Source organism: Ambystoma mexicanum, chromosome 7p (assembly GCF_040938575.1).
Source record: "Ambystoma mexicanum isolate Mex_15411 chromosome 7p, UKY_AmexF1_1, whole genome shotgun sequence".
Lineage (NCBI taxonomy): Eukaryota > Metazoa > Chordata > Amphibia > Caudata > Ambystomatidae > Ambystoma > Ambystoma mexicanum.
The window spans coordinates 805067927-805082067 of NC_090939.1; the positions used below are offsets into that span (position 1 = coordinate 805067927).

General features: G+C 41.7%; 1 protein-coding gene across 1 annotated transcript in view; it reads right to left on the reverse strand.

The window, feature by feature from the left end:
* Positions 1-14141, reverse strand: part of IL18RAP (interleukin 18 receptor accessory protein) — a 644980-nt gene that overhangs the window by 271827 nt on the left and 359012 nt on the right. Inside the window, exon 6 of the mRNA XM_069636930.1 lies at positions 13845-13913. Within this exon, the coding sequence (XP_069493031.1) occupies positions 13845-13913 (69 nt within the window). The remainder of the gene's footprint in view (positions 1-13844; positions 13914-14141) is intronic.

Genomic DNA, 14141 nt, shown 5'->3' on the forward strand with positions numbered 1-14141 from the left:
ATCATTTTTACAGTGACCCATTTGAATGCAAATAACATATGAAAAGATGTTCTTATTGGAAACGCTCTGCCAAATAGCTATAGGTGACAGATTCGCAAATACACTGTACTAAGGTCTATTCAAAATAGGATTTGTGTGGGGTGTTGGGATTTGCCCACGCATGTACATATGCATCAGTTTCATTACCATGGCTTTAAAGGTAGTCCGTCGACTGATAGGGAGACAGTGTAGCACTCTGAGTGCGGGGCTGATATGTTCTCTTGGTGAGAGGCCGATGAGTTGACGGGCAGCAGCGTTCAGTATTCTATGTTGCTTGCTGAGCTGGAATGCTGGGGCACCTAGAAAGAGGCAGTTTGCATAGTCTAAGCGGGAGAGGATGATGGCAATTATAGCAGAGATTTGGTGTGTTTAAATGAGGTACGGGAAGATTTGCATGACGATGCATAGGTGGAAGAAGCAGGTTCTGGAGAGAGTGGATCTGTTGGGAGAGGGCTGAGAGCTGAATGTGTAGGAGTGTTTGCCAAGTCTCTGCCCGTACACTTATTTTTGAGTCCCTGCCCTTAATTTCCCAGAATCAATTTAATAATGATGCACTGTTTTAACAACTTTGTTTCTTTAACTATCAATCAGTAGTAGTCACAAAACAAGCAACAACAATTTGCCCAGTTCACATGTCTCTGCACCCTGAGCTGGCTCATTGTAACTCATAAACATGATGACCCCACTGGAGTGGCAGTGCTAGTTATTCATTTTAATGAATCAATGAGGTGGAAAGGGACAATGCCAGCACTCATGCTGGCCAAGTCTGCGGACCGCTCCAGTTAGCCTGCATAACATTGATGCAGCTCACTACTGTAATAAACAAAAGCAATGTCACAGCAGGGTGAGTTGACAACAGGAAAGCCAGCAGTACCAACTTCAGGGCAATACCAGGGAAAAGGCTGTTGCCAAGGAGGAGTATTTTTTTCCTGAGTGCCAACCTACACAAGAAGACTGTGGTGCAGTGTTAGACGGAAGAGTTTGTTTGAAGTTTTTCATGCATGTGTACATCAATTAACCATAGGAGGAAAGCATGTTTGTTGTTTTCTGTGGCTAGACATTCAATAAGTTCCTTTTGCCACCTAAAGAATCATTGCAAGTTGTTAACCATGATAATGGTTAAAATGGCCTTCAGCAAAACTGGCTCTTTCCATAATGCCGAATATGACCATCTAAGACCTGCTACCTGATGACAAATGTTCAGAAAATCCTGGGCAATATCGCCACTGAATGCTGCTACTAAATCACAAATAAGTTTACTCTGAACATGGCAATTGCAAACGCGAACCATACATCCGTAACAGCGAGCTCGCAAGATCAAACCCTCCTCCAATACACTCACCTCACATATAACTACGCTCACTCTCCTCTCTACACCAACACACAATTAGAATGCAGCTACACCCCTTGATAAAATTTGGCCTAGCTGCTCACATAAGAACAATACTTCATGAACACCTCAATGAAAGATTAAATATATCAAGGCTTACTACCACATAATAGAAATACGCCAGTCACAAGTTCAAATTTACAATTGTATTTATTAGCAAGTGGCCACTTGGTTCTCAACACCACACAATATGTGCAAGCAGAACCGTGAGATGAGAGACTACTGAACATTCCAAAAGTACACATATTTATACAAATTCTTCACAGCTTTGGACACATCGTCCAGCCCCTCTTCACATAATACATAACCAAGGGTTTGTGACCTAACTACATAACTAATTCATATTTAAACATCATTGCATGGTTTGCTATTTTCCATCAAAAAATTCACATGTTTTCCAAATACAAGAAACAAGGTAACATTCCACATTTTACTCACTTATATTTGTCTACCAGTTGTTCTTGAGCTTAAAGTTAGTTAGTTCCAAGAAGAGAAAACAAGGATTTCTGCAGAAGAGCACATTCATCTATTCACTATTCTACTTTACTGTTTGAACAGCAAAGGCATTGTTGGGACAGATGGCATCTGCATTACTGATTAGTACAGTTTTTGTTTAGCTTCAAGGTTCTTCAGTGCAGGATAAACCATCCACCTTAGCAGCTTCAACATTCTTATCTAAGTTAACATCATAAATCAGCACAAAGTTCATCTTGCTCTGTTGAAGCCGAAAACACAAGTTCTGAACATGGAACAGAAAGCAGGAGGTGATCAAAATGGTGGACAACTCAAAATCGCTGCATAGTCAGCCTGTTTCAGGTTCATTCAATGCGATAGTACAGTGCAATGCGAATGTGCTTAGGCCCATATTTACTATCAGGCGTCATTATAGAAAATACATTTTGACCCTCAACACTCTGATAAGATGCAGCTATAACCCTCAAATTCGAGTTAGCTGCATACATAAGAGTCCTAAACATGCCTAACGCAACCAGAACCCAGTCCTGGTGACCATCACCAAGACTCCAAACATTCTACTGATGTCAAATACCACCACACATAATGCTAGGATGCAGCTACCATCAGGCTATCGCTTCAGCTGCACACATAATCAGTTCACCCATGCACCCTATGCCACCTTACTGTCTCAAATAATCTGGACATCGTCCCTGAGGGCATTCAACCAACCAGCTCTTTGAGGTCATACCAATGATATATAGAGCGCTATATAAATAACAATTAGTACCCGGCGCGGCAAATCCACAGAATACACTTCATGTGGATTGGCTCATTTCCTAGCCATACCACAGTGTAATCCCGTGGACACACTTGCGTGCATTGTGCGCGGGTGTCATCATCTTTTTTTTCAGACGTCCATGTAAAGGGAGAAGGGACCACACGTAGTCCCTTTCCCAAGGAGGCAATTTTTTGTGTTTACTTTCTTTTCAATGTAAGTGAATGGCCGCCATGGAAAGGGAGAAGGGTCGATGCATACTTCCTTCTCCCCCGCCTATTAGGCATTTTCTTTGTTTACTATGGGTGCCATGAAAATAGAAAACAGACTATGTTTTCTGTCAGCTCTGGCCATTTTTTTGTAACGTTTTAAAACTTTTTTTCCAGCTGCAAAATGCAACGTGGTTCGCAGCCGGGAAAAAAAAAACATTAGTACCCTGGTCTAACAGGCAATAGACGAGGGTACTGCTAACTGCTAATGGTAATACGCCCCTCGACTGCAGGCCATTAGCACCCACAGTAATGCCCCCAAGGCATTCGTAACTATGGGCCCTGGGGGCATTACCTTGGCCGGAAATGGCCTGCCGTCGCGAGCTTATTGCCTCAATAACATAACAACATAATGTGTTTAAAGAAGCATTTAATCATGTGTCCCATTTCAAATCATAAGTAGAAGGTTTTGCTGATTTTTATTTGTTAATCACATATCTGTCATAGTCAATGCATCAACAATATTCAGGTGTGACTTGCATAATTAACCCAAAATATGATGATACTGTGGGGGTTAGCTCTGGGTGGTGGTAACAATGGTGCAGAGCAGTCTGACCCAATGTGTCACATGTATTCTAGGAAATATTTGGGCCCTAGCACTTATTTTCTTGCAAATTGAGCACTGGGCATAGGTTTGAGTACAGGGTGCAATCAAGGTTTTTACAGAACTGGATGTTGATTGGAGGCGTCTTAGGGAATGTGGCCAGGTGATCGGTTGGCAAAGGAGAGCAGATTTGCCACATACTAGTATATCAATTTTCCTAGGGTTGAGGAGGAGGTGGATGGTTGCCATCCAGAGGTGGATATCAGAAAGGCAGGAGGAGCGGTCTAGGCAGGCAGAGGCTGGCAATTTTGGGATCTTCAGTGTGATCTGGGTGTCATCAGCATAGTTGTAACAGATGAGGTTATGAGATCGGATTAGTGCGGGGAAAGGGCTAAGGTAGATATTGAAGAGTAGGGGGACAAGCAAATACATCAGCCTAGCAAACAAGGTGAGCGATCTGACAATGTTTGAGTCCTCTTGTCAAGCTGCAGGTAGTCAGTATGATGTCTTTCACTCTACAATCCCAGCAGAAATGGAGGGTCACTCTCAGCATGGCCCAGGGTTTGAGACGGCTGTCAAGCATCCTGGAGAAAATGAAGAGGCAGGAATAATGGGCCAGATGAGATGCAGGAGGAGTCATCAACCTCAAAGACCGCCCGTGAAGTCACGGTCATCAAAAGCTGTCAAAATCCCCCTTCTAAGTGTCGGGCCAAAAGGGTATGGAAAGAAGTAAACCAGTGAGGGACTCACTGTAATGCTCACCTGATTCCCGTAGAGGCGCCGGTCTTGACTGGGCGTATACCGTATCTGCAAAGGTGATGTGTAACACACGGCTGGCTCTTTGGGCTGGACCTCTGTGCACTGTATGTCTGACTTGAAGGGTAAGATGTCTGCAGATAGAAAATATGGGATTAAGGAACTGGGTTATTGAATGTCTCTCTTCTTCCCTTTCTCTTCTCCTGTAGAAACCCAAAGGTTAACGCTCTCACCTTTAGGTAAGGGAACGCCGTGCTCTCCATCTGCCTCAGGGCAGGGTGCTGTAACCAGTTTCTTCACTGGATAAGGGGAGCAGGCCTCTTGACTTCAGAGGACTGCTGTCCGTCGTTTACTGCACGAACGGTAAGTTTCGAGTAATTCTAATGTCTTTACAGTCTTTAGTAATGATGTTTCTTGTTTTGCAGGGTTCCGGCGATGGCGGATGACGGGCTGAAGTGAGTTGAAGATGGAGCCCGTGTGATGAATAGAAGCGCCTGGAAGCACGTAAGTAAGCGCTTGTTGCCTGCTTCACGATGCGCTCTAACTGTCTTTTTATTTTGCAGGTACAAGTTCGGAGCGGCTGCAGGGTGCCGGAATACCCACTGGGTTAGATGTGGAAAGGAGTAATGGCACGTGAGTATTAAAGTTCCCCAATGTCTTTAAACGCACCTTGTTTTGTCTTTCAGATGCGGGATGCAGCGCCGAAGGCCTCCGAAGCGTGCGAAGAGTTGGTAAGCTTTTGTCTTTCAGATGCCGGAATGCAGTGTGAAGACCTCCGGAGCGCACGAAGAGTAGGTAAGCCTTTGTCTTTCAGATGCCGGAATGCAGCGCGAGGCGTTGGTGACAGCCGATGGACCAGGTAAGTGAAGAGCTGTCACTGAAGACCGTAATGCTAACCTGTTCTTTCTTGTCTTTATAGGTGTTGCTGAAGACTGGATTCAGGATGGTAAGCCTTTTTCCTTAGGCCCAGGATCAGATGCAGAAGACACGATGAGCGTTCTGCTGCAGAGGATGCAGAATAACGCAAAGCAAGATTCATCCATCGGGTGTGGTTCAAATAGCCTCCTGTAGTGCTTAGGTGTCTCCTTCCACAGCCACGCCTAGGTAAGAAAAGAGTTCCTGCTTTCCAGAAGAGTTCCAGTGTTCTGAATCTAGGGAGTGGCTCCTGCCCCACCCAACAGGAAAAGTAGTTCCAAACAGAAGAGGATGAGAGGCTCAACTGGCAGGCAAGTAAGCAGCATGGTCTGCTGCAGGTAAGTCCACCCAAGCATTATGAGCCCGGCGCTTCCAGCACTGGGACTGGGCATAATTATGAGCCTGGTGCCACTGGCGCCAGGACTGGGTCCAAAAGGTCCCAATTGGGGCTGGTTGGCACTCGGAACCTGGGTTATGGATCTGCTTCCAAGGGAGTTGGGAAAACCCTGACCTTTTGGAAGCAGAGATCATGACACTCACCTAGGGATGTTGCTTGTGGGTGTTGAGCGAAGGAAGAGTTACAATAAGCCAATAGGGCAGGGATGTGGGTTACTGTGAGATGGATAGGAACTGGCAATATGGCAGGGAAATGTTATATTGAGAGTTGGATAGGGGGGGAGTAGGATCAGCACATTTGAAAGAGGGGGTGTGACAAATGGGAGTTGTTTTGGATGTTAGATTGTATAAAGGGTAATACATTTATTATACAATTATTTCTGAAAACTAAATACAAGGCTTATGCCAGACAGGGCTTTACTTTTCTGCACTGTTTTAGTTATTTAATCAAATCACAATGTGTTCTATTAAGCATTTTTATTACGCAGCTTAGATTCACTTTGCTTTATACCTTTCACATTTTAGGAGCAATGGCTAATGATCCTCTCTGACCAACGTGTATGTATTTCATGCCATTCTGAAGTGGAAATAATTAGACATGAATTAAAGAACTCCACACAATTAAGCACCTAGTTTAAGAAGGGATATGCATTATGGAATACTGACATGGGTTATATAAAGCTAGTTTTTATATTCAGGAGAGTCACTAGTTATTGCATCTGCAGCATTTCATATCTGGAAAGAGTTTGAAAAAATGTTTTTTTACAAAATTAGAATAGGTTCGTTTGTGTATTAATTTCATAATGCTGTAATTACTATTTTTATTTGTGGTTATAGTGATGTATGTATTCATGTTTTATAAATAAGTGTTAAAGGTTTGCAAATAACCAAATGCACAATAAAAAAGAAAGAAAGAAATTTGGTATGCATCCACTACGGTATGTGTTCATTTAAGTGGTTCAGCTCAAAGTGCAGGTAAACTAAGGATGTGAGTTATGTAGAGTGCCATATGCTGTCAATTACTGTAGTTGACTAAAGCAGAATATGTCTATGACCTCTTTGTGGGTAATGTGTCCAGAACATCCATCATGCAGGACATGACCATGCAGCACATCATCATTCGCATCGCCCCTGCTAGTCTTTGTGTTCTCTTTTGCTGGCATTTACGAAGTACCCAAATGCATGTGTTCAGTTGCAGAGCTGGACTATGATATCTTTCAAACCTTAATAGTACATCACACATGTGCCATCAACCCCTTTATGAGTTAGTTATGAGTGCTCATGGATGTTGCATTGAGGATGGCAATGTCTTCCCTCTTCACGTCCATCCATGGGCCTTATTATGAACATGCTGCCTGAGGGGGCAGGGCAGCAGTTGTTATCCATATACACACCTGCATGGCACATGGCGGATTTCTGCTCTGGGGGTGAAAGCACATATGGAACTGTACTTGTCTGCATGTGATGCTGAGCTTACTGTTTGGGTTCCACCCCCAATTGACCTGCAAATCCACTTCGGGCATGGTGAAGCACCAAGAGAGCCAAGTGATGTTGGGTTTTGGCTCTCTTTTTGCTATCATCCATCGTCTTCAACTGCAGTCAACGCTTCTTACAATCCATTGTACTTCTTTAAAGTGAAACAATGCTACAGCAACAACACATTTCGGGTCAGAACTGTGTGCCAGAGTCCTTTGTGACATGCTTTCATCTGCTCAACCCAGTAGTGGGGCTACTGGGCCGCGACTTCAGGGTGTAAGGAGGAGTGAATGGAGAAAGGGATGTTGTAGTGTGACCAGGTGACAGGGTTTTATGTCTGCAGGGAACATGGGCTCTTTGAACTCCAGTTTTCATTGAATGTTTTAGTAAGTCCTTATTCTATTTTTTGGTCACATGGTGCAGTGTACATTGTGTGGCTCCTAAGGGTGGATGTGACATTTTGCTGTTACATTATAACTGTGAAATAAGGATGTTTCTGCCACACTTTTCACATTGGAGGGATGTGGATGGATGGTACTTGCTTGTACATGAAACACTGTTATCCTGAACAGAGTCCCATGTCACCCAGCCATGCCTAACAGTAACCTTTGTGTAGTGAACCCTCTATGCTAATATACATGGAAATCAAGCAGATTCAAGAAATTCACAAACATTGCAAGGGCTATAAAGCATTGGAATATAAGCTTTGCCACAGCAGAACTGCATGATGAAGCCTTTTGACATGATAAAGTAATTCTGAAGCCACTCCGTGGCCTGGTTCACGTCCATTGTTTTCTTAAAAATGTCTCAGTAACACTGCACCGACTCCTTGTCGGGCATGGATGTGCTAGCGGTGTTGGTAAATGGTCCTAATCCATGCTATTTGCTTTTAAAGGTAGCCACTGGGGAGGTTTCTATCCCGACTGCATGGAGTAGGGGGTAGAATGTATTTTACTTCTTACTCATGTCTAATGGAATGTATAAATACATTGATTCCAAATTATTGCATTGTTAATGTTAATGTTAATGTTAAAGGATATTTGTACTGCACACTATCACCACCGGAGTGGTCCCCTGGCACTCTGGTGGTTCTGAAAGAAAAGGTGGGGGGGGGGTGAGTTAGTGGGAATGAGCTGGAAAAGTGCAAGATAGCAGTGATGTGCTGTTGGCCGCCTCAGCCCGGTGAGTCTGTTGGCTGGGCTTGGGGTGTTTTCCGGTCGGTAGTCGTCGTGTGCTGTTGTGCATATCTATGTGCGGTTTCTTTTGTTGTCGCAGTGTAGTGAAGTTTGTGCGGTTTGCTGCATTTAAGGCTTGTGGTTGTGTTTGGTTCGAGTTTGAGAGGTGTATGCATAGGGGTGAGATTGTTAATGGGTTGGTTATTGATTCATGATTGCATGTTTGGTCTGGGCTTGGCAGGAGATTCGTATATCAATCATTGAACGGCATTTCTGCCTAGATGCGACGCAGGCCACGTTGAGGATTCCATCTAAGTGCGGCATATGTTAGCATTTACAATTCTATCTAGATGTGGCGCATGCTAAGCTTAGGAGTTCCCACTATGTGTGCACATGCTAACATTTACAATTCTATCTAGATGCGACACAGGCTACGTTGAGGATTCCATCTAAGTGTGGTATATGTTAACATTTACAATTCTATCTAGATGTGGTGCATGCTAAGCTTAGGAGTTCCCACTATGTGTCCACATGCTAACATTTACAATTCTATCTAGATGCGATGCAGGCTACGTTGAGGATTCCATCTAAGTGCGGCATATGCTAACATTTACAATTCTATCTAGATGTGGCACATGCTATGCTTAGGAGTTCCCTCTATGTGTGCACAGGGTTTAGCGGACTACTTCAAATTCACATTAGACCCAAGAATCTGAATATCTGCCAGAGGGAATCATCTGACTTGCTGCAATCTCAGGCGCTAAGGGTAGGTCTTGTTTCCTTGGACTGTTTATACATTTCACAATTCAATTTGCTGAATGCTGCCTTTGTCCTTCAATACAACATGACAGGTGTTACATGATTCTAAAGACAATTTCTACTTGCATAGGTATATCTAGTTTTCAACCAGCTGACTGGAGATCTATTAAAAAATGATACCAGAATGTCTTTAATACCAATGTTACTCCATATGCCTTTGTAGGACATATGCAATTCTGAATGAAGTCACCAGGTTAACATGGACAGTGACAATTTGCCTTAGTCCAATATCACATAAAACCTTCAAAGACACAACTATATTTAAAATCACATTTTATTCTGGTGACTTTATTTTATTTGGGCCCTTGCTCCAGGACATGAGATCTGCTCAGGACAATGTCCATACTAAATCAATAAAAATATAGTGGCAATAAGTGACACTGCTAATAAATATCCCTTAAAATAATGAAAGACAGAGGGGGATACAGCTCTCCTAATGCTGGCTGAAGATTGGGACTCCTCATCATAGATGGCTTTTTTTGTAATCAGTACCTATAGTCTTTTCTCACCCTAACCCCCGTTCGGTGCAGCCAAGACTTAGCCGGAGGTTGGTAGGTATTTCCTACTACCTGGGGTGCAATTACAATAACAATAACAGTAAACTAAAGGAAAGACCTATACCAAGTCTATAGAGAAAGAGACTATCTCCATAGAACACAATCCTGAAGAAATGGTTCCACAAGTGTCAAAAATAATATGAAAATACTTTAATGTGACAAATATACAAAATATATGACATTAACATTTAAGTACAAATTACTTTAGTACAGCAGAAAATCAAAAAAGGCACTTTCATTAGAACATTGTTTCATCATAATCAGAGTCTCATTACATGGAAACCAGAATTGGATGTGTACCTATTAAAGGGTCTGGAAAGGCAACAGAGTGAGTAGAATGGTTAGCAAATGTAGATATGGGGCTACAACGTCTTTAGGCTGTTTCCCACAGTTTAGCTCTAAAGTTGGAGAAATAGGGATCATTTGTCAAAAAAGTGGGCCTATGAAAGGCATAGTGGGAAAAAAAGTGTGTTGCTAGTGGAAGCACTCAAGTGCAATAATTAACCACTCACCTGCCAATCGGTATAGAATGGCATAAATGTCTTCATGGGATGTACAGGCATGGAAGTCCGTGATCGGAATTCAAAATGGACATTCTTTATTAAATAAAGCCTAACGTTACGTGATGACATCATCACTTGTAATGACATCTCTGATGCATAGTCGCCTAGTGATATACAGCCTTTGCCATGGTCTGTATCCATTCCTTAATGAGACTCTAATTGTGATGAAACAATGTATTAAAACAAACCCTGTGTTCTTATATTTTGGGTTGCAGAACATACAAAAATATTTTTGGCAATTGGTGAAAAATGTCCACATTGAAAGTGAAGAATCTGATTTGTACCATGGAGTATTTGCTAGGTACTTACACATATATGCTGTAAAATGGAGTGAGCTCCAAGTCCAAGAATACATTTGAATGACAATCTTGGAGGTTTTTGAACCTAAGACAGTATACCTCCTTTTTGTTTTTAGCCTATGAAGTTTATGGCACTTCTATTGAATCTGAAAGTAATTGTGCTGTCCCTTACCCTTAGGAATGTCCAGTATGTGTTTTACTACTGAAGGACAGAAACATGTTGGGCTACTCCTCACCACAGACTGATGTCTTTACATGTAACTTTATGTTTGTTCCAAGATTATCTGCCTCAGTAACCTTCTTGGGCTACATATGAATATTTGTTCTAATGTAAGTGCCTTTTTGATTTTCTGCTGTACTAAAGTAATTTCTACTTACATTTTAATGTTGTATATTCTGTATATTTGTCACATTAAAGTAGTTTGTTATTATTTCTGACACTGGTGGAACTAGTCAATTTTTTCAGGATTGTGTTCTATGGAGATAGTCTGTTGGTCTATAGAGTTGGTATAGGTCTTTCCTTTAGTATATTGTTTTTTATGCTGAAACATATGCATTAAACACACCCGGCCACTGATCAACCATGTTAGACCATTTCTTAAATGCTCTGTTCATACTTCTCGAATCTCATGTTTTTATTGTTGTCTTCTCTTGTGCAGGTTTAATTGTGAGTCTATTTGATTGTTCTTTATGCTTTTTTTCTCTTTTTTCTTATTCTTATTCTTCTTGTTAGTGTTTGCATGTATCATTTTCCATCAATCTTGACAATGTGCACTCCTCTTATACAGTGTTCTAAATACATCTATCTATATCCATCTCTATGATAGATTTCAGTAAAGCCTATTCTTTCTGTCCTGTATTTTCCTTTACATATTGCAGTGCCTGATATATGAATACATATCTGTGTTTTGTGGAACAAAAGGTAGGCAGGCCCTTATACCATCATTGCAAGGGCCAATTACACATTGATCCAACAGAAGAAAAGAAATGAGGGTGAGTATCATACAAATCAATGATCAAAAAATCTCACGTAATAATTACAAATTGCCGCAATTTGCTAGCTTCTACACAAACATGCTAAAAACAATTGATCAACACAATAGGCATACAATACAGAAAATACAGAAAAGAGTGGAAGAAATAGAGGTTAAAGATACACAAGATTGGAGAACAATATGCAAAAGTACCGAAAATTACATCACATCAATGTCATAAACAATTCAATGGGGTTTTGAACAAGATACTCCTCTTGGTTCACACTCTAAATGGGGGTTGCCCAAATATTGACAGCCACAAAGGTGAGCTCTGATTTTGTTGCCATCAATGGAATCCAAGTCGTACAAGTTTAACAGAAATACAAACATATGCAGTCAAGTACTGTCATATGTGATCATCTACTAGGAGAAACAATACACAATTAATTAGATAGTTGTCTTCTGGCCAAATTCAAGTGAAGCCTACAAAATCCTAGTTTCAACACAAGCCCTGATGGGGTTTGTTTTCTTCAGGAATGGATTTCTTGTCTCTAAAAAATATAAGAGAGAAATGTGTTTGTGAGGCACCAATTGGAGAGTAACAGTAGTGCTGAAGGTAAAGGGTGAGAGTAAGGAATAGTGGAATAACCACAATAGGCACTTACTTCATTGAGGTCTGAAGTCATGTTTAGGGATAGACAGTGGGAGTCCTGGGAACACCCACGGGGCACTAGTGAGAACACAATGCAGAATGCAACCCCTACCTGGCTGCTCCAACTCTGTCCCGTTCCAATGCCTGCTGACTTCAAAGGGATTCCAGTGGTCTGTGTCCTGGCATGAGATTGGCTTTGTTATATCAGTACTGCCTTTGAGGCACCAGTTCCCAGTAAACCGCCTGGGGGGATTCCTGTGCCCTGGGAGTAAGGTGGTGGCCTTCCTCTGTGGGATCAAAGAGGCAGGATCTTGGCCATTGCTCCCCATGGCAGTTGTGGAGACAGTCAGACAATAAAGCAATACACATCAGACCTATCATAGCTGGGCCCTGCTCACAGAGCTGATGCCGTTGTGATATAAAATTGCTGTGACTGTATAATTGGGTGCTCTTAGTGTGCTCTTAGTAATCCCATGGCACAACCAGGCATGGCTTATATGTAAAGAGTTACTTGCCATCAGATGGCGGAAAGCATACAATCACTTCTGAACGTGTCCTATGCCACTGCACGGCAGATGCTGAGCGTACCAGGAGGCTGTTTCGGCAAAGCCACATGGTTGCACTGTACACTTGAATGGAACATTTTGAAAAGGGAGTATGATTAGCAGACCACCCTCTCAAAAACAGATTTACCTACAGGGTTCACACACCCTCTCAGATTGCAATCCATCACACCATCACATTGGTAAAATCAAACAACACAATTCAAATAAAGTCAGAAGTATTTACTTTGTTGTTGGCTAAAATAGATGAATGCAACTCCCACAAAGAGGAGCAAACAATGGGTTTATTAGCAGTTTTCAACCATTGCAATATTTTGGCAGTAGCTGGTGCTAGTGCTTAAGAGATATCAGCATGAGCTTTCATTTTCTCAGTGACTACACTGGCGTACTGTTAATCAGAGATCCCAAATCAAGGTGCGAACGCTGAGGCATACAGTAAGGCGTATATAGATAAGTGGCTAAATAACTGAACAATTGTAGGTCTATTCGACTACAATCATGTTAAAATAAACTATGATGGAAAGGAAAAAGTATGTTGAGATCTGAGATGATAGATGTGGCTGTCTAAAAGAGGGAGCTTGTTTGCTAACTGATTGTATTTTGTTTTAATGAACTCTCACAAAGAGGTTATGAAATCATTATTTTTCTAGCTGGATAATAAAAAAGAGGTTTTTTGAAACTGGCTTTGTGTTAAGGAACAGGGTTCACAAACTGCTGATATGTATTGTGATTAGAGACTTCAACCATGCAGTGCTACTACTTCGCACAGCAAGTATAGTTTTCAGCCTGCTTTGCCATGCCCCACACCTATTGATCATACTAAGTCTCATTGCAAGCACAGACCAGGCTGGAATAATCCTCTGTGAATTTTCTGAATTAAGACTGTATAGTTTCTAAAGGCTTGCATGGGCTTGATGTGGTTGCAATGCCGATTCCTGGATGGGCATGAAGGGACCTCAGCATGCAGGTTTCCCTTTCCAAGAATACTCCCTTAGAATTCCGGATGGAGAAATGTTTCATGAGGATTGACAATTAATTAATTAGGATAAACTCACAGACACATCCAAAGGAAGAATCAGTGCAGAGTGTATGCTATGTTAGAAAACAGACTTTATATAGTGCAAAGATACATGCAGCTAGCAATGTGGATGAATAAGTCAGAAAGAACCAGAGATATGATGTTTGTATTTTCTCCAATAATAATGAATACAATTAAATACACGTACCAAGTTCCACCTCCTGCGTTTGCCTGTCAATAGGATCCAGAATTATTGGCACCTTAGTGGTATCACGGTCTGAAACAGAAACAGACATTAACTGAATTTCAGTATGGCTGTGAGCCCTCATTCTACTGGAGATTGTAGAATAAAAGTAAATCAGAGATTACACCTTATAGGATTTGATCCTTTTATATTAGGTTTCCTATGCGAATATGACAGCATAAACTCTGTAATGATCTCTGTAAAATAAGCATTGCCCCAAATGTAATACACATTTTTTTTGCAAATTGCCACAGATAATTC